This window comes from Calidris pugnax, unplaced genomic scaffold (assembly GCF_001431845.1).
Source record: "Calidris pugnax isolate Ruff unplaced genomic scaffold, ASM143184v1 scaffold87, whole genome shotgun sequence".
Lineage (NCBI taxonomy): Eukaryota > Metazoa > Chordata > Aves > Charadriiformes > Scolopacidae > Calidris > Calidris pugnax.
Window position 1 is genome coordinate 374,543 of NW_015090818.1, and position 26,657 is coordinate 401,199.

Here is a 26,657-nt window from a genome sequence, read left to right on the forward strand (position 1 = left end):
CTTGGGTCAAAGGCCAGTATTCTGGAACTAGCAGTTAGATGTCTTCTCAGGACTAGCAAGAGGCCTGAAATTAGATTTTTGGATCTAGGAGGTGATCCATGGAGATACTACTGAAGGTTTGCCTGAATAGTTGCAGCTGGGAGATGGTGGTGGGACTGTGGATTGTGAAGTCCCAGAGGCACACATGCAGTTCCCCTTTGTCCTGCCCTAGAGCACGTCAGGAGGGAAGCAGGTCAAAAATTGTCAGCATCCAGCAGGTCATCCTGAGGAGATCCTCTTGAGGCATCTCCAGGAGGCAGCTCAGCCCCACACAGTCCCTTGCTCAGTCTGGGGGAGAGAATTGAAAGGGTAAAACTGAGAAAACTGGTGGGTTGAGATACAGACAGTTAATAGGCAAAGCAAAGCTGCGGGCACAAGCAAATCAAATTAAGGAACTCATCACTACTTCCCATCTGCAAGCAGATCTTCAGCTGTTTCCAGGAAAGCAGGGCTCTACCATGCACAATGGTAACTTGGGAAGACAATCACCATAAATCCAGAACGTAGCCCCACACAAGCTACTATGAAGAAAATTAACCCTATCCCAGCCAAAACCAGTAGAGGGGTCATCCCAGCATCGTGGCTGCACAAGATCACCACAATCATAGAATCATAGAATTGCCCAGGCTGGAAGGGACCTCCAAATGCCATCTAGTCTGACCTCCCCGCAGTCAGCAGGGACACCCCCAACTAGACCAGGTTGCCCAGGGCCTTGTCGAGCCTCTCATTGAATATCTCCAGGGATGGGGCCTCAACCACCTCCCTGGGCAACCTGTTCCAGTGCTCCACCACCCTCACAGTGAAGAATCTATTTAGCATAAAGGGAAATAGCAGAAGAAGAAATTTTCACTGTATAGACCAGCAACTCTCCTGCAAGCTAGTCTAGCTGAAATCACAGAATCATAGAATGGTTTGGGTTGGAAGGGACCTTAAAGACCATCCAGTGCCCTGGGCAGGGACACCTCCCACCAGACCAGGTTGCTCCAAGCCCCATCCAGCCTGGCCTTGAACCCCTCCAGGGATGGGGCAGCCACAGCTTCTCTGGGCAACCCAACTTGTCACCAACATCTGTTCTCTGCAGAAGTAACGAAGGCCTTCCACACACAGACTGCTGATGACCTTCATCCACACCTAGAAGGAAGTTCTCCTTGTTCTTAATAACCTACAAGTATAAGTCAGCTTTGTGTATGGCACAGCTCAAAAAGTTTAGAAATAACTTTTTTCCTCTAGTGTCCTATTACCTAAAGGTGGCTCTTCCCCAAAGAGCCTCCTTGCCTTCTGTTTACAGAGTGTCTTCCCCGGCAGAGCAACTTTAATCAAGTCCCAAGTTACTTTCTCTCATCATCTCTAATCACAGACAGCTCAAAATTATTTCTGACTGCGGAGATGTACAAATGAGACGTGTTAATGAGGCCACAGGGTCCCTATTTGAACCCAAGGTTTTGCTAAATTAGGAGACCACAAGAAAAATCCCTTGTGCTGTTGTCTGATCAGATTATGAGTTAGGTCTGGTGAAGCAAAATGTACGTGATGGCGATCTCCAAGTGTCATCCTGTAAATGAAATGCAAAGGGTATTGTTAAGTTCCTTATCAACACATTTAATTAGTGACCTTATTAAACACTTCCCAGATGGCCACATTTGTTTTCCAGAACACATGGGTTTCCAGTGGGTGATTTCATATGTTTTAACTTCCCTGAAAACTTGAGCCAAGTGATTACTCCAGCATGATGGAAGGATCTGTGTCACTGGTAGACCCACGTCTGTTCGTTTTGCCACCAGTGACCACATTTTGCAATGTCACCTTCCTCTCATGCATTGTATGACACCGACAGCAGATTTCAAAGTCCCAGACCTGCACTTTTCCCCTCTGTTTAGTGTCTGTCGCTCCTGCTTTGGTGGCTCCAACACGGTGCTGCAGCCTGTGGCCACCTGTAGCCACCTGCTATGGTGGCTACAAGTCTTATGAGGAGAGGCTGAGGGAGCTGGGGTTATTCAGCCTGGAGAAGAGGAGGCTGAGGGGAGACCTTATTGCTCTCTACAACTACCTGAAAGGAGGGTGTAGAGAGGTGGGGGTCGGTCTCTTTTCTCAAGTCACAGGCGACAGGACAAGAGGAAATGGCCTCAAGTTGCTCCAGGGGAGGTTCAGGCTGGATATTAGGAAAAATTTTTTCACTGAAAGGGTTCTCAGCCATTGGAATGGGCTGCCCAGGGAGGTGGTTGAGGCACCATCCCTGGAGGTGTTCAAAAGACAGGTTGATGTAGTGCTGGGAGGTCTGGTTTAGTGATGGTGATGCTCCTTGTTTGTTGTGTGGGTGTCTATTTTTGTCAGTCAGGTTGACGGTTGGACAAGATGATCTTTAAGGTCCCTTCCAACCTAGAAGATTCTGTGATTCTGATTCTGTGTCTCATGCACGGTGGTCCCACCTGAGGCCAAGCCTCCTGGTCTCTGCCCCTCAGTCACTAGATGCAGCAGGAGGGGGGAGGAGGAGGAGCACCAGCTCTCCAGGCAGGACCCTTCTAGAAGCCTCACAAGGAAAATCTCGCTCCAAAATGGAGTATTTTAACAGCTAGATAAAAAAAAATACATTAGTGTGGTGTTCAAATAGAAAAATTGAGCTCTCAAACTGTGTAAATATTGCAGAGTGCATGGCTTTCCTTAAATCATTAACTCATCCGGGTTGTGAGCAAACTGTCCTTTACTGTACATTAACAGCCATTCAGAGAAGAAGAAAATAGAATCATGGAAGGGTTGGGGTTAGAAGGGGCCTTAAAGATCATCGAGTCCCAACCAGATACTAGTTCTAATGCCAGATACATTCAAACATAAGACACTTAGTGGTCTACAAAAGTCTTTAACTTTAGTTTTTCAGAGCATCTTAGATATCTACAACACTACTTCTACACTACTGCACGTAAAGATGTAACTCAGAAGAGGACTATGTCTCTCTATAAGCACTTTTTGATGACTCAGTTTCCATTAGACATAGCCTAGATTTTATAAACTTCTACGATGAAATGACTGGGCTGGTAGAGGATGGGAGAGCACTGGTTATTGTCGACCTAGACTTCAGTAGGGCTTTCAACACCATCTCCCGTAAGATCTTCATAGAGAAGGTAATGAAGTATGGACTGGATGAGGAGACAGGGAAGTTAATTCAAAACTGGCAGAAGGGCCAGGCCCAGAGGCTGGTGGTCATTGGCACAAAGTCTAATTGGAGGCCAGCAATGAGTGGTGTACCCCAGGGGTTAATACTGCATCCAGTCCTGTTCAACATCTTCATTAATGACCTGGATGATGGAGCAGAGTTTAACCTCCCAACCTCAACCGTTCTGTGGTTCTGTGATTCTATGAAATGTAATTCCCATAATATACACTGAGTCTTGCATAATGCTACGTAGACTTGCGTAACTAGATTTTTTCCAACCAAATTTAATTTCCTACTTTGTAGGTTTTTTAATAAGATCTTTTCACTTTCATGCTGCCACTTTAAGTCCAACCAACTGCACGGGTAATTAAAAAAATGTTTCTATGTGATGACGATGCAATAGCCTTTGTAAAACAAATTCATTTGCTAAGAGACCGGATCCAGAGGTATCTTAGGCAGTGGGAGCTCCACAACCCACTCTTCAGTGTCTGGGCTTCTTATTTCCCACAGCTATAGGAAAGGTCAGCCTCCTCAAACACCGAGTACTGACAGAATATCTGCCATTTAAAGAGAAATCAGTGAAAACAGAGTGCATCCTATACCCCTTGGACTTCCTCAGTTACCAACAGGAGAAAACCAATTATTTATGGCCTAGAACATCTCTCTGATGAGGAAAGGCTGAGGGACTTGGGCCTTGTTAGTCTGGAGAAGAGAAGGCTGAGGGGGGATCTGATCAACACCTATAAATACTGAAAGGGTGGGTGTCAGGAGGATGGGGCCAGGCTTTTTTCAGTGGTGTCCAGGGACAAGACAAGAGGGAACAGGCACAGACTTGAATATAAGAAGTTCCACCTAAACATGAGGAGGAACTTCTTTCCTGTGAGGGTGGCAGAGCCCTGGCAGAGCCCAGGCTGCCCAGAGAGGTGGTGGAGTCTCCTTCTCTGGAGACATTCAAACCCCCCTGGACACGTTCCTGTGGGACCTGCTCTGGGTGGACCTGCTCTGGCAGGGGGTTGGACTGGATGATCTCCAGAGGTCCCTTCCAAACCAATGTCATTCTGTGCTTCTGTGATTATTTGAGAAAATTTTGAGCTCATCCTTTGCTCTGTATTGCTGTGATTTCTGCTTTACTGAAGCCAGCCCAGAGGAATAAGAGGGGTTAGTAATAAGTAACCAAATAGTTCTCTCCAATCAATAATTAAGAACCACATGGAAATGATGAGGTGCAGCATGAAGGAAACTCCTCGGCTGTAATAATCAATAATTAAGAACCACTTGGAAATGGTGAGGTGCAACATGAAGGAAACTCCTCGGCTGTAATAAAACCAAACTGTTTTAGCAGTGAAAATGATGACTACAACAATTTTCTCTCCACACTGCCTTTTGTAGTACAGCAGTGCCTCATATGACATTCTCAAAGACAATTTCTCAGGTCCTTTCTGTGGTCTTGCTTTAACCCAGTTAAACCGTTTCCTTTGGAAAGGCTTCTGTTCCTGAACATTTGTTATCAGCTTTTGTTCCAAGAGGTGAGGTGTCAAACCCTTCCCCCATCCCATCTTCTGTCCCGTGCTGAAGGAGGACCAATGGTGAGGCACATGGGCTGCTGCTTTCTGAAGGTAATGTTTTTTGAAGTGTGGCCCCTATCCACAGATTTATTCATGTTTTAAATGTAAGATAATTTCTTCGCCACAGATTTCTCCATGGAAAATTCTCCATGCTTTAGTAACTTCTTTTTAAAAAGGATCATCTGTGTGGAGCTTGCATATCTCTCCATTACTTAAAAATCAAGTTACTAAATATGGCTGTCTCAAAAATACTGACAGGTCTCAAAGGTAACATATTTCTGCTGGAGACAGTAACAAATTTTTACTATTTTTGGAGTCTGTAAATGATTCTGTTGTAGATAATCCCAGAGATGTGCATTTTATTTCCAAAAGAAAATTTCTGTAAAATTTCCTTTAAAGCAACTGCCGTAAAGATACAAACCCTTAAATGTACCTTTTTTTCCCCCCTTATTTTATATTAAAACCCCTGTTCTTATGACATATGGTATACGGTATATGGTATTCCATAAAAATCCAGTCTTCGCTGAATTACCCTTGGATTTGTAATACATCTTTCATACACCTGCATAAGGGTCAGCATTAAGCTTGAACATCCACCTCTGACCTCAGAGGACTCAATTTCTTCACATTAATAGTGAATTCATTTTGTCTTCTTTCCTTTTGTAAGAAAATAAGTGCTATTTTTCCCATTTTTATTTTTTAAATAAAGAATAGGTTGACCTAAAGTAACACTTCTTTTTGCCCATTCCTGTGCTGTATGGGGAAGATTTTCTGTCCTTCACATAATTGTGAAAGCTGCATATACAACCAGCAAGACAGAAAGTGCTTTTTCTGCCCCTTAATAGTAATATTAAGACACTAATATTCTTCAAGTTGATTAAATACTTCATTGGCAAATTTCATTAGAAATGGTAATGACTAAAAAATGTGAAAGATAGAATATATTGGCCGCTAAAAAAGATAAAAACCAGAACATCTTCCCTTCACCTTTTCCTTTAGCCTATCCTTTCAAAGACTCTTCTTGATAGGACTTTTATCTGCCTTGAGTCACCAAAATAGCTCCCCTATAGATGAGGGTAAATGACTTCATGGAACAAACAAAAATAATACTCTTGGGAATGCAGACACTTGGGTTTGTTTATCTCCTGTTGGTGTAGGCCTCTAAATGATATATATATCTTTTAACTCAGAATCTCCTGGGATTTAAATGTAATGTCATAAAAGCAAAAATAAATTCCCACCTTTCATTAGTCAAGTTACAAAGTGGGTCTGCCTTTTCCAGACATTGCAGTTTGGCAGGACAATAACAGGACAGAAAAAAGCCAACTGAAAGAATCTGTTGGAGGTATTACTAAAACAAACGATGCAGCAAGGCTTAGCCTATAAAACTAACTTCCAAGCATTCTTTTTAATCTTTTGATGCTCTGTTTCTGTATTTTTTGTCATTTCAGGATGATACCTATTGGAAAAAGTCAGTGGACCAACCTGCTTCCCGAGTTCCTTTTAATGAGTTGAATTGCTGCAGAGAAGAATATTTCTTTCTGCTTTTATTTTTAAACATGCTTCTTACCCCAAACAGGTGATAAGGAAAAGAGGTGGCAGAAATGCGTCTGGTTCTCCCCAGATAGACAAAGGGAATTTTCTGACCCTTGAAAATATTCACAAGTGTATTTATTTATAACAATTACAGCTGGACCACAGCTGATTACAGGAGACAAGACCCGACCTATCTCCCCTCCCTTTCAGTTGGGGGAATTACAATGACAGAAAACAAGTGTATGTGTAGGGAAAGAGAAGAATTATTTCTTATCATACCCATTTTGCAACAGATTTCCATCAGATGTGTTCACTGCTACTGCTTCCTAATCCACAGCAGGTGAGTTTAGCATCAGGGATAATTTGGAGAAGGGGATTTTGGCAGCTGATTTGGGACTCTTCAGATGAGCATTTAGGTGAATAGCTCATTAACTGAGATCTCTGAGAAAGGTAAAGTGTGAGACCTGGGATAACATTTCTGCTACAGAAAAAAGACCAACATTCTAAGATCAAAGAGGCAAATACATACAATATTTACAGACTGAAGTGAATTTGGGGGATTTCTTTGTCTATGCATCTTTTTTCTTCTACCACTTAATAATTACTAACATTATGATGTATATAAAATAGAAGAGCCATATCTTACAAAATGTTGCAGGGGCAATACAATGCACAAAATAGAATCGATGGTATCATGTAATTCAGTTAATTTAAGAGGTAATTAAGTTTACTTTCATCTGCTTTGTTTTAACTATTATTTGCAATGCATTTGATAATAGCTTCCAGTTACCAGATTTCATGTACCATTTCAGAAAAACAATGGGTTGCAGCTGGTGCTTATTTTAGCCAAAGAAAAGTTTGCCTCTGAATTACCGCCTTTCACTCAGTAATTTAATTCCTGCTCTTGACTTCCTTTCTCTTGTATTCTCACTTTAGGATTTGAAAACTTTGGGAAACTCGTGAAAATTAAATCTGCCCTGTGGAACCGCATCTCCAGTGGAAAAAATCAAATAAAGGATGGATGATGCTTTCTCCAAATATCTCCAGGGATTTGACTGATTGCTCCGAGTTTGGAAACAGCTCCTGTCCTGAGAGCTCTAGGGCGCCGGGAGTGCGAGGGGTACCTGAGGAGAAGTACCCAAGAAGAAGAGTGCTGCTCACACTCAGGTATATCCTTGTCTTTTCTTTGTTTAGACATCAGGCTCCAGATGTTATAAAATATACTTGCTGAGAGCCCACCCCATATTGACCCCACCAAACTGTGCTGAGCTCCCTCTGGAGTCAGTAAAACCCACTGCCAGAGTTCACCTCAGTTAAATGTTTAAAATAAGGTTGGCTGAGTTGTTGTTATTGAACACGGATACCACAGTCTTTTTATTGTGGATTGCACCTCTGACTTACCTTTCACCATATGCACACAGTGTATTAAAATCTTATTAAAGTCTGAACACAAAAAAGCCACCCACATGTTTATTTATGTCTTAGTTCATTACATCTATTGTAGTGTGGCATATAGGTGACAGCTCATTGTCTTTGCTAAAAACATTTTACTTTATCTGTGATAACATGAACATGTTCTGGTTTGGATCTGGAGATTCCATTTTTCACCCCAACCCTGAAAGGGAATCACAGAACCATAGAATTGCCCAGGTTGGAAGAGACCTTTCAGATCATCGAGTCCAACCATCAACCCAACTCTGACAAAACCCATCACTGACCCATGTCCCTCAGCACTACGTCTGCCCGGCTTTTAAATACCTCCAGGGATGGTGACTCCACCACTGCCCTGGGCAGCCTGTGCCAAGGCTTGATAACCCTTCCAGTGTAGAAAGCTGAGCAGCAAGTTTCTTGCAGCCTATGGCCCAGCCATATTGGGTGAGGTGATCCAGGTGAGCTGGATCCCTTTAGCAGAGCCCAACCCTAACCTTCAGAGCCTGTGCTGTCACCTAAGGTTTCTCTGGACACATCTTAATCTGGTTTTACTCCTGTACTGCTTTCCCTGGAGGCCAGATTTCTGGGAACTCTGGTGAAGCAGAGGGCAACCTTGCATACATTTCACATGACACCTTACCGGTGAGGGTACAATGCTGTGAGGAACTTTCTGCTTCTCCTTTTGGAGCTGAGCTACAGGAAATGCACAGTGTTTGGGGGTGATACAGAGAGCCTGTGGTGTGATGGTGCCATCAGGAAGAGGGAAGCTCCATGGCGTGGTGATGGGGGATACAGCAGAGATGGTGTCGCAGCCAGCTGTGCCAGGTCATAGAATCATACAATGGTTTGGGTTGGAAGGGACCTTTAAAGATCACCCAGTTCCAACCCTTGCCCTGGGCAGGGACCCCTCCCACCAGAGCAGGTTGCTCCAAGCCCCATCCAGCCTGGCCTTGAACCCCTCCAGGGATGGGCACCTCAGTCCGAGAGCACCCCTATGGTCCTCTTCCTCTCTGGTCCATCCCAGTTTGAACATGCAGGAGAGCAAGACACGGGTAAGAGCATCCCATCCGGGGAACTCACACTCAGTCTCCCTCTTGCAATGCCTCTAACAGCAATGTTCAGAGCTGTCTTCAAAGCCGGTGATCCTTATTCAAACAATTGCCATATTTTTATTTTTAAATGGTTCGAAACTCAGCAACTGGCAGGTTTTATCTGCAGTGCCTAATACTTAAGTTTACTATTATTATTTTTTTTCTTTCCATCTTTCGTGTCACAGCTTGAACTGTGAGAAAGGATTTCCTACCCCCTGGTGGAGTCCATAGGCAAAGGCAGCTTTCAAGAAAAAGGTCAACAATATCTTCCAGTAAGACAGGTATATAAAAAAAAAATATTAAATTTAAATCCTTGGGTTGCAAAAACACTAGCTGAAAACTTTTTGAGAAATAGATTGATTTATTTTTGCAATCTCTGTGTTGATTTTTATTTTATACCTTAATACTGCAGAGCACTTAGCAAACATTTAGCATGTAGTCACTGATATAACTCTGGTTCTCAAGGCAAGAAGAAAGTGAGCAATAACATAAAATATCCCAATGGCAATTCTCCAGAGACACTGCAGTGGCACCTCCAAATAAAATTCCTCAAGATCTAAATTAAAGGTTTTGGTTTACAGCCATTCATTTTTCTATTCAAAATTAAAATCTGCCGAAGAAGTCAGATAAATTCAGGTAAATTAATACTTAATAGTCAGCATCCAATTTTCTGTTATAATGGTTTTTGATAAAAAAAAAACCAAACCAAAATACAATGTTTTAATCATCTTCAGTGAAAATTATGTAAATGAAAGTAACTGTTCCAAGAAGCTCCTGGCATAGAGAGCTGTAACTGTAATATATTAAAAAAAAATTATTTATTTTTCCATTTATGTAACCTAATCAAATCAGCTTCCCCCTGGATCGTTTGCGTGTCAGCCTTCATGGCTGCAGCAGCAACGGAGCTTGGATGAAGGGCTACAGAGCAACCTGGCAGAGAAAAGGATGTGCAGCTTCTCGAGACAGCCATGAGTTTTTCTGGTGATGTATCAACTAAGAATATTCCAGTTTTTCTTGTAAGAAAGGAGGAGTTCTCAGCTGTGTTTTTAATCACACATTTCCACCAAAATGCAGGATGGAGAAAATCCCAAGCAGCTTTGGATTTTAATATGAGAAAGGATGTTTGAACATAAAAATAAAAATCTGGGAGTGCTCTGGGGTGTGGTTGGGAGCGAGATGGAGAGGCAGAGGAAGGGAGACCTCAGAGTGTCCCTTCCCCACCATCATGACACCAAAGTGGTGGTCGGGTGCTGCCAGGCAGCTGCTCTGTTGGGTACCAAAAGGACTGTGCTCCTGTCTGGGGATGCAGGACATTCCAGGCTTTTCTAATATTATTATGGGCAGAAAAGTGGTTTTTATTCCTTGTTGTGAAGATTGATTTTTATTCCTCGTTGATGATCCGAGGGCTGGAGCCCCTCTGCTGTGAGGACAGGCTGAGAGAGTTGGGGGGGTTCAGCCTGGAGAAGAGAAGGCTCCAGGGAGATCTGAGAGACCTTTCCAGTCCCTAAAGAGGCTCCAGGAGAGATGGGGAGGGACTCTGGATCAGGGAGTGGAGCCATAGGATGAGAGGAAGCATTTTTAAACTGGAAGAGGGGAGATTTAGATGAGATCTGAGGAAGAAATTCTTTGCTGTGAGGGTGGTGAGAGCCTGGCCCAGGTTGCCCAGAGAAGCTGTGGCTGCCCCATCCCTGGAGGGGTTCAAGGCCAGGCTGGATGGGGCTTGGAGCAACCTGGTCTGGTGGGAGGTGTCCCTGCCCAGGGCAGGGGGTTGGAACTGGATGGTCTTTAAGGTCTCTTCCAACCCAAACCATTCTATGAGTCTATGATTTCCCCCACTTTGCAGTAATGATAAAAGACTTGTAGATGTTACGCCAACTTCTTCTGCACGACAGGCTCTGTGGCTGCAACACACGTGAGAGAAGAGTTGAGGTTTAGGTTGCAAACCCATCGCCTTCTCATGCTATTTTATTCTATTTAGGGATCCCAAACGGACTCTTTTGGAAGCTGTGAGGAAAAATTTCACGGCAAAGGGGCACTGATGATGGCCCTCGTAAAAAGTCTGTCATCCATTGAAAGTGTTTTGTTCTATTTTAAGGAACTCAGGCTCAGAGGTTACTTAGAGGAATTTACGTCTTAGAGTTACATGAAGCAGTTTCAATAAGAAAAAGGTATTGGCTATCAAATAGCACAACTATCCTTCTATATTTTGTGTGTGTGTTTTCCTGTGCATAGAACATTCAACAAATGTTCAGTTTCAGGCTATGTCCAACAATTTTCTCTGAAGAATGAAGGGAAATAGAAGGAACATGAGGACAATGGGCAATTTTGATTTTATGATAGCATTCTTACTTGGAGAGTTGATACATGTTAAAAAGTTCTTCTTGTTTCAAACTATAAGTATCCTGTCTAGGATGAAAAATACAGGACTTATCCCCAGTGGTATTTGTTTCTATAAGGTCCACGTTAAAACAGACCATTCCACTGCATCAAAAAACCATCACAAAATAGTCCAGAAGTCCTCCATGGGGTGAGGGTCACTGATGCCACAGGATGAGCTGCCATCGGCTGCATCTTCTTGCATGAAAACCTGAAGAAAATCTACAGAGAAAACCTTCATCAGCTGAGCATTTGTGCATTTTAACTTCTTAGAAAATGGCAAATTTTGCCAAACACACAACAGTCCCTCAATGCCCCTAAGGCATTTGGTCCAACAATTTTCTCTGAAGAATGAAGGGAAATAGAAGGAACAATTGGCAATTTTGACTTTACGATAGCATTCTTACTTCGAGAGTTGATACATGTTAAAAAGTTCTTCTTGTTTCAAACTATAAAGACCTATGTTGTCACTACCTGAGCCTTCTCTTAATCGTGAACTGGTCTCTTTTCCTGTGACCAGATGAGATGGGAGGGGAAAAAATGCAAAGTGATTTCGACAAGATTCCATGTGCAGGGAGAGCTGTGATGGGTTTGTACCATGTTGTTCCCTTTGGGGTTGGTGATAATCACTTCAGGAGCATCACAACAGCTGGATGGGGTAAGGATTTTGACAAGGACATGGTTTTATTTGAAATTTGAGAGACAAATTTGGGTGAAGATGATACTTTATTGCATATAACATACAGGAAAAATGAAAACTAACAAAAATGCCAGAGCACCAAGGACAAAAAACCTTGCACCTGATATTGTTCATATCAAGAGATCTCCAAAAGCCTCTGACAATCTTAATGTAAATAATAATTTATTAAATTGTGGAAATAAAAAAAAGCAGAAATTAATCTCTCTGAAGTTTTATGGCAAGTCTCCAGCGAAGCATAGTGTTGAACAGAATTATGCCCAGTTTATACATTTTTTGTTGAAGCAAAACTGGAAAAAAACCCACATTCTTGCTCTTGTAGGAGTTTTTAAATCCCTACAGTAATAGCTGCTACTCATCCGCATAGAATTATGCCCAGTTTATACATATTTTGTTGAAGCAAAACTGGAAAAAAACCCACATTCTTGCTCTTGTAGGAGTTTTTAAATCCCTACAGTAATAGCTGCTACTCATACCCTGACATAAACCAGAGCGATACAGAAACTGGTGCCAACTTTAGCTCTTTCTTGTATTAAAAATTCAGTCTAAAAAGTTGTCTCGGCCTTGTCCTGACAGTGTCTCTGCTGGGTCTCAGCAGCTTTGGGCACAGGTTATCTCAAAAACATCAAGAGAGAGGGGAGCTGGGCAGCAGGAAACTTCTTAGCCAGAGAAACTCAAGGTAGGGAAGATGAAGGATGGTGGTCATATTGCAGAGCTCGTAAAAAACTAATTGCAGAGGATGGTAGAAGAAGCCAAGCTCTGAGAGACGTACCACTGGAGTCCCTTCAGGAGCTGGTGTGTGGTTGCCCTGACTGAGCAGGAGATGAAAGTGGAGGACATGAGCACTGGGAAAACCTTTGCTGAGAAGTGAGAAGCTTGTTTTAAAACCCAGTATCCTGTCTAGGATGAAAAATACAGGACTTATCCCCAGTGGTATTTGTTTCTATAAGGTCCACGTTAAAACAGACCATTCCACTGCATCAAAAAACCATCACAAAATAGTCCAGAAGTCCTCCATGGGGTGAGGGTCACTGATGCCACAGGATGAGCTGCCATCGGCTGCATCTTCTTGCATGAAAACCTGAAGAAAATCTACAGAGAAAACCTTCATCAGCTGAGCATTTGTGCATTTTAACTTCTTAGAAAATGGCAAATTTTGCCAAACACACAACAGTCCCTCAATGCCCCTAAGGCATTTTAATCATCCACAGGGAATTCTCTCTCCATTTGCTTTATATGACGCCTCACACTTTCCACTGGGGCAATAGCCCTGTACTTAGAAAAGGATTTCAGTGCACTGCGGCACGGCTCCCGTGCCAGGAAAAGAGGTATTTCACTGGAAGTATCCCTGATTTAAAAGTTTATGGAAACACGATTAAAAGATTTGCTATTACGTTCTGTTGTTGCTGGGAAGGGTGGGAAAGGTGGGAACAATTTCTGGCTATCCTACCAGTCATTTCAAGAAAAAAATTGTCATGTATTTAACTATATCTGGAGGTATTTAAGAAACGTGTAGACATGGCTCTTCAGGGCATGCTCTAGTGCCCAAGGTTATTGGTTTATGGTGAGGTGTTGAGTGTGGGGTTTAGTTGGTGGGTGCGGTGTTTTTGGTGGGCGTTTGGTGTGGTGTGTTTTGTATTTGTTTGGTGGGGTTTTTTTTGGTTTGGTTTTTTGTTGTTTTTTTGTTTGTTTGTTTGTTTTTTGTGGTTGGACTCGATGATCTCAGAGGTCCCTTCCAACCACTAAGATTCTGTGATTCTGTGATCTGTCTTTCTGTAAAATATCATACCATTCAGTTATCTGATTTATCAAAGACTAGCGGAATAACCCATTATAACCCATTAATATATTTCTTACAGTTCCAATTACAAATTAAATAACTGAAATAGCAATTTCACAAGAAAAAATAAGTAGCAATATTTAGAGCATACAAAAATACATCTGTTTGCCTTGCTGAATATTTACTTTATCGACATAACGGATATCCATATATATCTCCGTAGCCAGAACACCATAAAATGAGCAGCTTGCCCTGAGGGGACATCAAATATTATTTGTTTCCTAATAATCACTTCACAGCTTCTACTTAATGAAAAGAATCATAACTAAATTGGAGCTTCATTTCCAGGGAAGGTGAAGAGAACCATTATAGCAGAGTCAGCTTTCAAATCCCTTAAGGAGCTTTGGCTGGTGGTGCCTGTTACTCAGCACGGGTTTCCCTTCGAAGGCAGACCTTCTCTTTATCTCCATCTGGATTTGCTGCATGTCCTGTGCTCCTCGCCCTATTGGCTGAAAGAAGAAGCAAAATATAAAAAAGGATGCTACAAAAATTGAACACGCTGATCTGAACACGTAGAACAGGCTCATTTTTTTCGCTTGAAAAGCGGAAACTCTCCCATTGCTTTAATAAAAGTACTTGATGAAAAGACGTCTCGCCTTCCAACCTGCTTTTTTATGATTTTTTTTTTTTTCCAGGTGAGTCATTTGGTACCTCTGCTGGAAGGTGGATCCTTTCCCAAGCTGGTGGTGGCAGAGCTGGGGGGGGAAGCAGGACCTGGGCAGGTCCTGGCTCAGCCCAGGGCACCAGTGCCCAGGAGGGGACACTCGTCACCTTCTGCTACGAGGCCAACAACTCCTGCTAGAGGACCTCACATCCCTTCGGGGTCCAGCTGGCCATTTATCTGGCCTGTGCCTCGGGCATGCTGGTCACAGTGGTGGGGAACCTGCTTGTCATCATTGTTGTTTCCCATTTCAAAGCTCTGCACACCCCCACCAACCTCCTGCTCCTCTCCCTCGCCCTTGCTGACCTCCTCCTGGGGCTGACCGTGCTGCCTTTTAGCACCATCCGGTCCGTAGAGAGCTGCTGGTATTTTGGAGATGACTTCTGTAGGTTGCACACCTTTCTGGACACCCTCTTTTGCTTGACTAATTTCTTTTCCCGACAATCCTAAAATTTTGCATATTCTTTTGTTTGCTTGTTTCTGAAGAAAGGAGTAGATCTAGATAGATCTAGATAGGTCTTCTTACAGACATAACGTATGCTTATATCCCTGGGCTGAGCAAAAAATGTCAGCATAGGTTTTCAGTTTTCTTTGGCTACATTCATGTGCCTTCACGAGGCCAATTTTAAAACTGTAGGCGCCGATAAGTTGGGATCTGGGTTCAGCAGCAAACTGTACAGTAAAATCTTGTACTATTGATAAGGAAGTTATTTTCTACCCCACTGGTACGAACTTTTTATCAGAAAAAGAAAAAGCTAAATTGGATTAAGCAGTAGCAACTCTTCTGTAAAAAAACCTAACAAGCAGCTAAATAACAACTCTGATATTTTTGTCTTCTTCTATTAATGGTATGTAAATCTATTATTAGGTTTGAAGGTTGCTCAGATTTTTTGTGCCTTCTAAAAGAAGCCGTTCTGTCCTAAGTCTGCATATTTTCTGAGTGACAAACACTAAAAGAATCAACAGCTACAGACAACGTGTAACTGATAGTAAGAAACCAGCAGATGCCCCATAACCCGCTGAAAAGTGTTTGATTTTTCACTAAATGTTGGAGGCAAATGAATCTACACGTGTAAGAACAAAATACAGGAACTGCACAGCAGATATTCTGCAGGAAAATGGTGCACTGTAGTGATTGTTGCAGCCTCTGTGTATTTTAATATTTGCAATAAACGAAATGCTAAAACTCTTTTCCTTCTTTTTCATCTCATCCTGCTGGTTTTTGCACGGCAAGAAGAGTTTCCTCTACTAGTACAAGTGAGCTGCAGCTTTGGGGTGTTGTAATTGGTTCTGACACCCATTTACCTCAAAGCCTTTTTTGGTTTTGTCCATAATCATAAGACCCCAGTTGGGAAAAAATATTGGTATTCAAAATATTTAACATCGGGGTGGCATGGTCGGTCCCTATGGCTTATACCTCCCTCTTCCTCTACACCAAAGCCATCGAAGGAGGCCTGGGCCATTTTTTGGAAGAGGTGCCCTGCGTTGGTAGCTGTCAGCTGCTCTTCAACAAACTCTGGGGGTGGTTGAACTTCCCGGTGTTCTTCTTCCCTTGCCTCGTAATGATAGTTTTGTATGTGAAGATATTTACCGTGGCTTAAAGGCAAGCCAGGCTGATAAACAACACGAACAGGAGTATTGGGTCTCAACTACAGGTAGGAGCATCCAAGAGGGAAAGGAAAGCAGCAAAGACCCTGAGGGTAGCTGTAGGAGTCTACCTCCTGTGCTGGCTGCCCTTCACTATTGACACTATGGTAGACAGTCTTCTGGATTTCATTACCCCCCCAGTTTTGTTTGACATCCTGATTTGGTTGGCTTACTTCAATTCTGCCTGCAAACCCTTGATCTATGTGTTTTCCTACCGTTGGTTCAGGAAAGCTGTGAAACTAGTCTTAACTCGTGGGATCTTTTGTTCCAGGACATCTACGGTAGACTTGTACCAGGAATGACCGGAGCCTTCATGTGCACTGTCGAAAATATTGTAAGCTCTGTCACAGCATTTCTCATGAATGTTCTTCCACATCTAGTATTTCTAGCTAGTATTTCTCTTTTTATTTTCTGTTTTTCTTAAAACAGATGGCTTGGGCAGATCCCAGGTTTATATTGACACGCCGTTGTGTGACTCACCTGCCACAACATTTGTCCCAGCACACGCGCCTAATTAAAGTCTTGTGTTTGTTATTTGATGCTGGCAAGCTTTTGAAAATTGGCTGTAATCAGCTATAAAGAGGAGCCTGCCCATACTATTCCTCCGGCGTCCTAAAATGGTTGCTGCCTGTTTCTGAAGAGACTGTCTTCCCAGGCAATCATCTTATTTTTACACAAAGCAAGTGGTGCTGATTTACAAAGTTCTCCAGGGTGTATGTGAGGGTGGTGAGACACCAGAACATGTTGCCCAGAGAAGCTGTGGCTGCCCCATCCCTGGAGAGGTTCAAGGCCAGGCTGGATGGGGCTTGGAGCAACCTGGTCTGGTGGGAGGTGTCCCTGCCCAGGGCAGGGGGTTGGAACTGGATGATCTTTAAGGTCCCTTCCAACCCAAACCATTCTATGATTCTATGACCTTCTCAAATGCATAAACCACGTGAGTTACTCGATGTGACTTTGGCTGAAGCGAGAGTCCATCCTTCCAAATACCATCTCATCCTTAAGCCCTGCCCCAGAATAAATGCCTGTGTTTATCCTACTGCAGGTAGGAACGGGAGTAGAAAGCAGTTCCTTCACCCCTGCATCCCAGCCAGGGCAGGGGTGCTCCCATTGGTGTGATGTGCTGCTCTAACAAGCTTCTCACTCTGCTCAAAGGCAACAGTGGGAGCCTTTGCTGCTTCTTGCCGCTGTAAGGCTGAGGGTTTGAAGACAGCTATGAGTACTACATCCTCACCGTGTAGCCAAGAAGTTGAAAACAAACCAAGTCCCAAATGAGGAACAGAAGCTCTGTCGGCACAGCACCGTGCTGGATGTAATTGGCTTGTTGGGACTCAGATCTGATTATCTGAGCTGTAACACGGCGCTAACAGCCATAGGAATTCCAGGTCCAAGCTCAAATCTCTCTGCAAGGCAAACCAGCTTGCTTGGGAACCTGCTCTGTGCACCAGGCGTTCGTATTTCCTGGGTTTGTGCTTTAATGGTCCCAAATGGGAAGAGAGAGTCCAGATTGGTTTTTTGTGTCTGTCTTTGAGAGCTCTGAAGTCCCTCATCCTGTAAAGACGGCAGTGCTGAAAGAAGGGGCAATAAGGCATTCAGTCAGTTTTAAGTTGTAGAAAGAGTGGGAATCCAGCAGGACTTTATCCTTGAGACCTGTTCAAGAGCTATCTTTTAAAAATCAACATTTGCAAAAGATTGTTCTGCTGTGTGTGTGGGGCTGGTTGGCCAGGCCATGACTCCAGGATGTTTCGAAGTACCCTGGTGCTCACAGCACTGGTAGAGAGGTAGAAAACTTTATTGCCAATGAAGCTGTTCATCCAGAGCACAAAAACAACCCATGTTAGTCCATTAAGCCACCACATGGTACTTAATTACCAAAAATAATAGAGAGAAAGGATACTTTGGATGGATTTCTGTCATTTGAGATAGGGTGATAAACGCGCCTAAAATATCTAGAGAGAAAATAGAGTCTGAGTCCGTGGGGTTTTACCTTATCATAAAGCTCTGCTGAGGCATCTTGATCTCCAGACCTGCTCTTCCACCCCTGAAGCTCTCCTGAGTGGAGAAGACAAACCGTTCCAAGTGATGTCATCCCTGTGTGAGGCAGACAGATGTTTGGCAGGCGGCTCGGCAGGACCGCCAGGCTAGTTCCAGCCGAGCCCTGGGGAATCAGAGGATGCTGGCAGGGCTTCACTTGGAGAGATGCTCCACCCAACCTGTGGAGCTTTGTAAGAGATCCCAGTTCCTGCCCTGCCAGTGCCTTGCTCTGGGCAGTTCCCTCACATCTGCAAGGCTTCTGCTTCTCTCTCTCTGACTCCTGCCTCTCTGCTGAAAGCTCGATGTAGATACACAGCCTGGCTGAGATGGAAAGACCTGTCTAAAATAGCTGTTTATACTCCATGAATTTGTCCAAGTCTTTTTGTTTTCTGTCTCCACGCCCTCCTGGAAAGGGACCTCAAAGACAGCAAGTCCATGAACAGATACTAAAGGGAACAGGCACGAATGTACCCCTCTAACATCCTTAACATGGATGCTGGGGCAATAAGAGGAATGGTGGGCAGATGCTGTCCTGCTTTCCCTAAATACTGTCCTGTGATGATATTCCATCGGAGCTGGAATACTGGACTAGGTGAAACACTGCTCTAACCAAATGCTGCATTTTCATATTTGATCTGGAAATCAACTGGTTTTGCAAAGGAAACCTTTCCATTTAGATAGTACTTCATATGCTTGGTTGTATTTCCAGGTTTGGCCAGAAAACTGAAAAATCAGTTATTTTCACCCTCGTAGTAGTTAACTCCCACGGATGAGGAGCTTGATAAGTGAATGAAAGCGCATGAGACCTCGCACTCGGAAAGCAAATTTCTCTCCAGGAACTGTGGGTTGTCCAATTCCCACATCAAAACTGATAAGAGCTGAAGAATTTGCTGATGTTTCTTAGATAGTAAACTTTTGCCTGAGGACTCATATAGGTCTTAGAGTGATAAAGAGAATAAATCCTTTAAAATCCCTGAGAGACCCGCTGGGAAAGTTTGGCCAGAATATTTGAAGCAAGAGGTTTGGAGGACAGAATAGCTCAGGTTCTGTATGCAGAGCTCTGAGCTTGTAGCTCGCTGCCATGGGACTTAAAAAAAATGTTATTTAATTGAATAAATGCTTTTAGAACAGCCTTTTCCTGCAGTCCATTGGCCTGGCAGAGGAAGGGCAGCAGATTCTGGTGAAGCTTCTCTTCTGCACGTCTTTTTGGGCAGGATGGCTGTAGTATGTCCATGTTTGACAGTTGATAAATAAAGCTAAAGTGTATGTCTGGAGGAAGGAGAAGAGAAAGGGGGCTTAAGTGTTATTTTCAGGGATGTCCTGAATAGAGAGTGACCACAAAATGTTGGTATTTTTAAACTGAGACATTTACGAAGCCTTACGCCTGGGGCTGGAGTGTCTTTTAATCTCACTTCTTTCTCCCAGCGTCTGATACACCCCCTGTTTGCTCTACTGATCTTCGTTGTTTCTTAGGACAGAAGCCAAGGCTGCTTCTACTGTTCCTCTGCCTGAGGAACAGTAAAACCCTGACCCCTGCTGCACACAGCTGTAGATGTTCTACAATAAGGACACCAACACCAGGGATGAGGCTGAAGAGGGAAAAGCAGAAGCAGATTCTTAGAAAAATTCAGGTGCCAAACTACCAGAGAAATATATATAGGAAAGCCATGGCAATTCTTGAGAGACCTGTGCTGTGGGACGAGTTTCAAGATTAAGACTCTTAAATTTCATGCATATGGGTAGGTGTTTTTAATTACGGTAAGTGTCTAAGCACTGATTATAGCTACAGCCAGTCTGGCTGTTTAAGCTCAGGCTGTAGTCAGTGAATATTTAGGATATGAATCATTGGTTCAGTGCTACCTAAGGTGTCTTAGGGAGCCTGAGATGTCTACACACAGCACCGAGGAAGCAGCTGCTGAGAACCAGGTGGGACACATCTGGGAACCTAAAATGCCCATCTGTGGGGCATCGAGGTTAAGTGAGGCATATAATAGAGGTTTAGATGTTTAGCTGTGCAGAAATCTGCAGGTCTCAAATGGAATCAGGTCCTAAGGGGTATCCTAACCTCTTTCATTTGCTCTGAACTCACTGCAGGCCCAAGAAACTAGGAAAGTTTCCACTGAGTGTCTAGTTGTTTTTTGAGATGTTTTCTACCAGTTCTCAACAGAAGGCAGAGGGTACACGCTATGAATGTATCCAATTGGCCACTTCTTTTTTGAGTCCCGGTGCATAATCTGTCTTTAGAGGTTTTTTTTTTTCTCCTGTAGAACTGGATGAGCTGTACTCCCTCGATGGGTTACCACTTTCTACTGTGCCACAGTTGAAAGACTATGCCATTTAGATTAGATAATTTACATTTAGATGAGATCTCAGGAAGAAATTCTTTCCTGTGAGGGTGGTGAGACACTGGAAGTGGTTGCCCAGAGAAGCTGTGGCTGCCCCATCCCTGGAGGGGTTCAAGGCCAGGCTGGATGGGGCTTGGAGCAACCTGGTCTGGTGGGAGGTGTCCCTGCCCAGGGCAGGGGGTTGGAACTGGATGATCTTTAAGGTCCCTTCCAACCCAAACCATTCTATGATTCTATGTCAGTTTTTAAACACAAGAAGCCATAAGGATGCAACTACAGGTGAGAACAAACGTCTCCCTAAGGTAGTGGCCAACAGCAGAGGAGAGAGTCAGGTTATACTAATTATTTTTTACATTATTATAATATTCCAGCCCACATGGACATGCCTCTAAGACAAAGGCTACATATGGGAGAATTCCTCAGTAGTGTCCATTGAAACCTGGGTGGAAGAAGGGGGAAGAAGGTACTCCAACTCCAGATACCATAGGTCTTACGATGTTTTGTGTTTTGTTCTTTAAATTTCTTTTCCTGACAATCCTAAAACTTTGCATATTCTTTTGTTTGCTTATTTCCAAAGAAAGGAGTAGATCTAGATAGGTCTTCTTACAGACTTAACGTATGCTCATATCCCTGGGCTGAGCAAAAAATGTCAGCATAGGTTTTCAGTTTTCTTTGGCTACATTCATGTGCCTTCACGAGGCCCATTTTAAAACTGTAGGTGCTGATAAGTTGGGATCTGGGTTCAGCAGCAAACTGTACAGTAAAATTTTGTACTATTGATAAGGAAGTTATTTTCTACCTCACTGGTATGAACTTTTTATCAGAAAAAGCTAAATTGGATTAAGCAGTAGCAACTCTTCTGTAAAAAAAATTAACAAGCAGCTAAATAACAACTCTGATATTTTTGTCTTCTTCTATTAATGGTATGTAAATCTATTATTAGGTTTGAAGGTTGCTCAGATTTTTTGTGCCTTCTAAAAGAAGCCGTTCTGTCCTAAGTCTGCATATTTTCTGAGTGACAAACACTAAAAGAATCAACAGCTACAGACAATGTGTAACTGATAGTAAGAAACCAGCAGATGCCCCATAACCTGCTGAAAAGTGTTTGATTTTTCACTAAATGCTGGAGGCAAATGAATCTACACGTGTAAGAACAAAAGAAAGGAATTGCACAGCAGATATTCTGCAGGAAAATGGTGCAATGTAGTGATTGTTGCAGCCTCTGTGTATTTTAATATTTGCAATAAACGAAATGCTAAAACCCTTTTCCTTCTTTTTCATCTCATCCTGCTGGTTTTTGCATGGCAAAAAGAGTTTCCTCTACTAGTACGAGTGAGCTGCAGCTTCGGGGCGTTGTAATTAGTTCTGACACCCATTTACCTCAAAGCATTTTTGGTTTTGTCCATAATCTTAAGACCCCAGATGGGAAAAAATATTGGTATTCAAAATATTTAAAGCTAAAGTATATGTCTGGAGGAAGGAGAAGAGAAAGGGGGCTTAAGTGTTATTTTCAGGGATGTCCTGAATAGAGAGTGACCACAAAATGTTGGTATTTTTAAACTGAGACATTTACGAAGCCTTACGCCTGGGGCTGGAGTGTCTTTTAATCTCACTTCTTTCTCCCAGCGTCTGATACACCCCCTGTTTGCTCTACTGATCTTCGTTGTTTCTTAGGACAGAAGCCAAGGCTGCTTCTACTGTTCCTCTCCCTGAGGAACAGTAAAACCCTGACCCCTACTGCACACAGCTGTAGATGTTCTACAATAAGGACACCAACACCAGGGATGAGGCTGAAGAGGGAAAAGCAGAAGCAGATTCTTAGAAAAATTCAGGTGCCAAACTACCAGAGAAATATATATAGGAAAGCCATGGCAATTCTTGAGAGACCTGTGCTGTGGGACGAGTTTCAAGATTAAGACTCTTAAATTTCATGCATATGGGTAGGTGTTTTTAATTACGGTAAGTGTCTAAGCACTGATTATAGCTACAGCCAGTCTGGCTGTTTAAGCTCAGGCTGTAGTCAGTGAATATTTAGGATATGAATCATTGGTTCAGTGCTACCTAAGGTGTCTTAGGGAGCCTGAGATGTCTACACACAGCACCGAGGAAGCAGCTGCTGAGAACCAGGTGGGACACATCTGGGAACCTAAAATGCCCATCTGTGGGGCATCGAGGTTAAGTGAGGCATATAATAGAGGTTTAGATGTTTAGCTGTGCAGAAATCTGCAGGTCTCAAATGGAATCAGGTCCTAAGGGGTATCCTAACCTCTTTCATTTGCTCTGAACTCACTGCAGGCCCAAGAAACTAGGAAAGTTTCCACTGAGTGTCTAGTTGTTTTTTGAGATGTTTTCTACCAGTTCTCAACAGAAGGCAGAGGGTACACGCTATGAATGTATCCAATTGGCCACTTCTTTTTTGAGTCCCGGTGCATAATCTGTCTTTAGAGGTTTTTTTTTTTCTCCTGTAGAACTGGATGAGCTGTACTCCCTCGATGGGTTACCACTTTCTACTGTGCCACAGTTGAAAGACTATGCCATTTAGATTAGATAATTTACATTTAGATGAGATCTCAGGAAGAAATTCTTTCCTGTGAGGGTGGTGAGACACTGGAAGTGGTTGCCCAGAGAAGCTGTGGCTGCCCCATCCCTGGAGGGGTTCAAGGCCAGGCTGGATGGGGCTTGGAGCAACCTGGTCTGGTGGGAGGTGTCCCTGCCCATGGCAGGGGGTTGGAACTGGATGATCTTTAAGGTCCCTTCCAACCCAAACCATTCTATGATTCTGTGATTCTATGATTCTAGAATAACATCTGGGGATTGTTGATAGATCTCCTTTTTGGCTCAACAGCAGGTTGGAATGATGGAGAGAGGAAAAGCAGAAGCCAGGCTACCGATATGTAGGGTGGCAGTGGCAGAGCGAACAAGCGAGGAGGAAAAGCCACTCAAACTCTGGGGCAGTGGCCACAATCACTTTCCTGATTTTCTGACACTGCATTTTGCAACTATCATTAAGTGCTGTTTTCCTCATCTTTGTAAACCCCCCCCCCGTCCCTTTGCCTTTGACGTCTGTTCGCTTTACGCAGCCAAATCCTGCCAGGATCCCTTTGTGTGTTTTTCTTTCTCCATGGTTCCAAAAAGCAATGAAGGTAATTATGAATTGGAAAATGATGACGATGATGATGAGCTGTAAAATGATGGAGATTAATTGCTCAACAATGACCTCATTTTCAAAATGACAATCTGTTGGATTCTATCAGAGCTAGCTGCTGACCTCAAAGTCCATACATTTTATTTTAATATATTTCCTTCCATATATTTGCATTTCTTTTTCTGAACAAAATATCGCCATTTAGTTGTATGCCCCTTATATCTCCTCATCATTTTAAAATGGTTTGGCTGAAGTTAGAAAGATTATGCATTTGCAGGTACTTTTTATTTAAAGACTGGGCATAATGTTGGCTTGTTTCACTAGCGGAGAGGAAATTACATTATGGTCTTTGAAAATTAAACAGAAAGGCAAAGGCAGAGAAAAATTTGAAAATAAGTTGCTAGTAAACTTAATTTATTTTTTTTTTTATGAAACATTATCAACTTTGGGCACAGATTTTTTTCCCTGTTTATTCACAATCTATGTCATTGCATTAATTACTGCTGCTGAAGAGCAAGTACCAGCCTAAATAACATGCCGATGGTCCATACATTTTTCTTAAACAAATAGGTTTCACATGGCCTCCTGCAATATAATTAACCCATAAACTCATTCAGGCTGGAAACCGTCATCCATCATAATTTTGTACAGCGTTGATTGTAATAAGAAGGTAATCTCATTTCAGGTACTGGACCGGATATTTTAATTGAATTAGCACATGGAGATGACGACGACAGTAACAGGAATTCATCCGGCTGGTGGAACATATAAGTAACAACTGCCTGGGAAGCTCTGCCAGGTGCTTTGCCATCGGTACCAACTCCTGGCAGCATCACCCTTCCTATCTACAGTTAGAGGTGCACAAGTAAAATGCGACAGGGGAGAATTAAATTTGCCCATCAGGGAAATTACACACCACTTAGGCACCGCTCACGCCTTGGAAAGAGGACACTCATCAGAAATACAAGGCCAGGGCTGGGCTGCTTCCCCTTCATTTCATCACACACTTCTGAGTCCTCAGCACAGGAAGGACATAGACCTGTTGGAATGGGTCCAGAGGAGGCCATGAAGATGCTCTGAGGGCTGGTACACCTCTGCTGTGAGGACAGACTGAGAGAGATGGGGTTTTTCAGCCTGGAGAAGAGAAGGTTCCCAGGAGACCTTAGAGCCCCTTCCAGTCCCTAAAGGGGCTCCAGGAAAGATGGGGACGGACTGTGATCAGGGAGTGGAGTGACAGGATGAGGGGAAATGGTTTTAAATTGATAGAGGGGAGTTTTAGATGAGATCTTAGGAAGAAATTCTTTGCTGTGAGGGTGGTGAGACACTGGAACAGGTTACCCAGAGAAGCTGTGGCTGCCCCATCCCTGGAGGGGTTCAAGGCCAGGCTGGATGGGGCTTGGAGCAACCTGGTCTGGTGGGAGGTGTCCCTGCCCATGGCAGGGGGGTTGGAACTGGATGATCTTTAAGGTCCCTTCCAACCCAAACCATTCTGTGATACTGTATTTGTGCTCCTTTCATGAAGATAGCTCTTGTAGTCTTGTATGAGACTATTAAGTAGCATTTTTCTTGGTGGCTTACATTGAAGTGAAACTCTTTAGGTGGAGGGGTGGAAAGGAAGGGGAGAAAAAAAAAAAGAAGACCATGAGGTGTATGCAGTCATTATCATCCTGGTAGGGCTCAGAGAGACTCAGTGGCACCAGGTAGCGAGGGCAACAGAGACGTGGGGAGACCCGATCGCCTTCTGGCCCAGCCACTGGAGGAGAAGCATCAGGTGAGCCTCGAGGCTGCCTCCATAGCAGCTGAGGCGCTTCTGTATCCTCCCCAGTTCTTCAAAGGGAAAATTACAGGACCAGATGCTCCCCAGATCCCCGAGGCTGTAGTTGAACACCCCCAACTCTCTCAGCCTGTCTTCACAGCAGAGGTGCTTCAGCCCTCAGGTCATCTTCATGGCCTTCCCTGGGCCCGTTCCAACAGGGTTGGAACTTGTTAGGTTGGTCACCCCTGAGCGGGACGCAGTGCTCCAGGTGGGGTCTCACCATAGCCAAACAGAGGGGCAGAATCCCCTCCCTTGATCTGCTTCTTTAAAAGGTCATCTTCATGGCCTTCCCTGGGCCCGTTCCAACAGGGTTGGAACTTGTTAGGTTGGTCACCCCTGAGCGGGACGCAGTGCTCCAGGTGGGGTCTCACCATAGCCAAACAGAGGGGCAGAATCCCCTCCCTTGATCTGCTTCTTTAAAAAAAAAAAATAAAAATAGAAAAAGAATCACATGTTTCTTTTCACAGAATCACATGGGGTTGGAAGGGACCTCTGGAGATCATCCAGTCCAAGCCCCTGCCAGAGCAGGCCCATCTAGAGCAGGTTGCACAGGAACGTGTCCAGGTGGGTTTGGAATGTCTCCAGTAGAAAAAGAATCACATGTTTATTTTCACATAATCACATGGGGTTGGAAGGCACCTCTGGAGTAAAGTCAAGAAGCTCCTCCTCATCGTGAGATGGAACTTCTAATATTCAATTTTGTGCCCGTTTCCTCTTGTCCCATCCCTGGGCACCACTGAAAAAAGACTGGCCCCATCCTCCTGACACCCACCCTTTCAGTATTTATAGGTGTTGATCAGATCCCCCCTCAGCCTTCTCTTCTCCAGGCTAAAAGAACCCAAGTCCCTCAGCCTCTCCTCGTAAGGGAGATACTCCAGGCCCCTCATCATCTTTGTTCCTCTGCTGTCCCCTCCCCAGCAGTTCCCTGTCCTTCTGGAAGTGGGGAGCCCAGAACTGGAACTTTTGATGGAGCCCAGGGTACAATTGGCCTTCAGGGCTGCGAGTCTCTCTAAAGGCACCTTTAAATAGAACTACAATTTCCCACTCATTTTCTTCTAAGCATCCAGCTTTGAGACGAAATGACCCAAACCGACGGTGGGTGCTTCAAAGCAGGATATTACTGTGGTGACATGGTATTTTTCACTGTAACATCGTTTCGGTACTCATGTTTTCCCCTCAATTCCTAACGCAACACCATATTTTCCTTAAAATAACACTCTTTTCCTCTCGCAGAGGGGCTGGGGCTGCCCCTATTCCCCCCTTTTCCCCCCGAGGCCCTGTCAGCCGGG

At 43.7% G+C, this 26,657-nt stretch overlaps 1 protein-coding gene across 1 annotated transcript; it reads left to right on the top strand.

Moving 5' to 3' along the window:
* Positions 1-6,491: 6,491 nt before the first annotated feature.
* TAAR5 (trace amine associated receptor 5) lies at positions 6,492-16,333 on the top strand. The gene is made up of 5 exons (XM_014939803.1): positions 6,492-6,628; positions 7,225-7,408; positions 14,553-14,802; positions 15,825-15,943; positions 16,040-16,333. Exons 2-5 carry the CDS (start codon positions 7,310-7,312, stop codon positions 16,331-16,333), a joined length of 762 nt encoding a protein of 253 aa, XP_014795289.1. The 5' UTR covers positions 6,492-6,628; positions 7,225-7,309.
* The last annotated feature ends 10,324 nt before the right edge of the window (positions 16,334-26,657 follow it).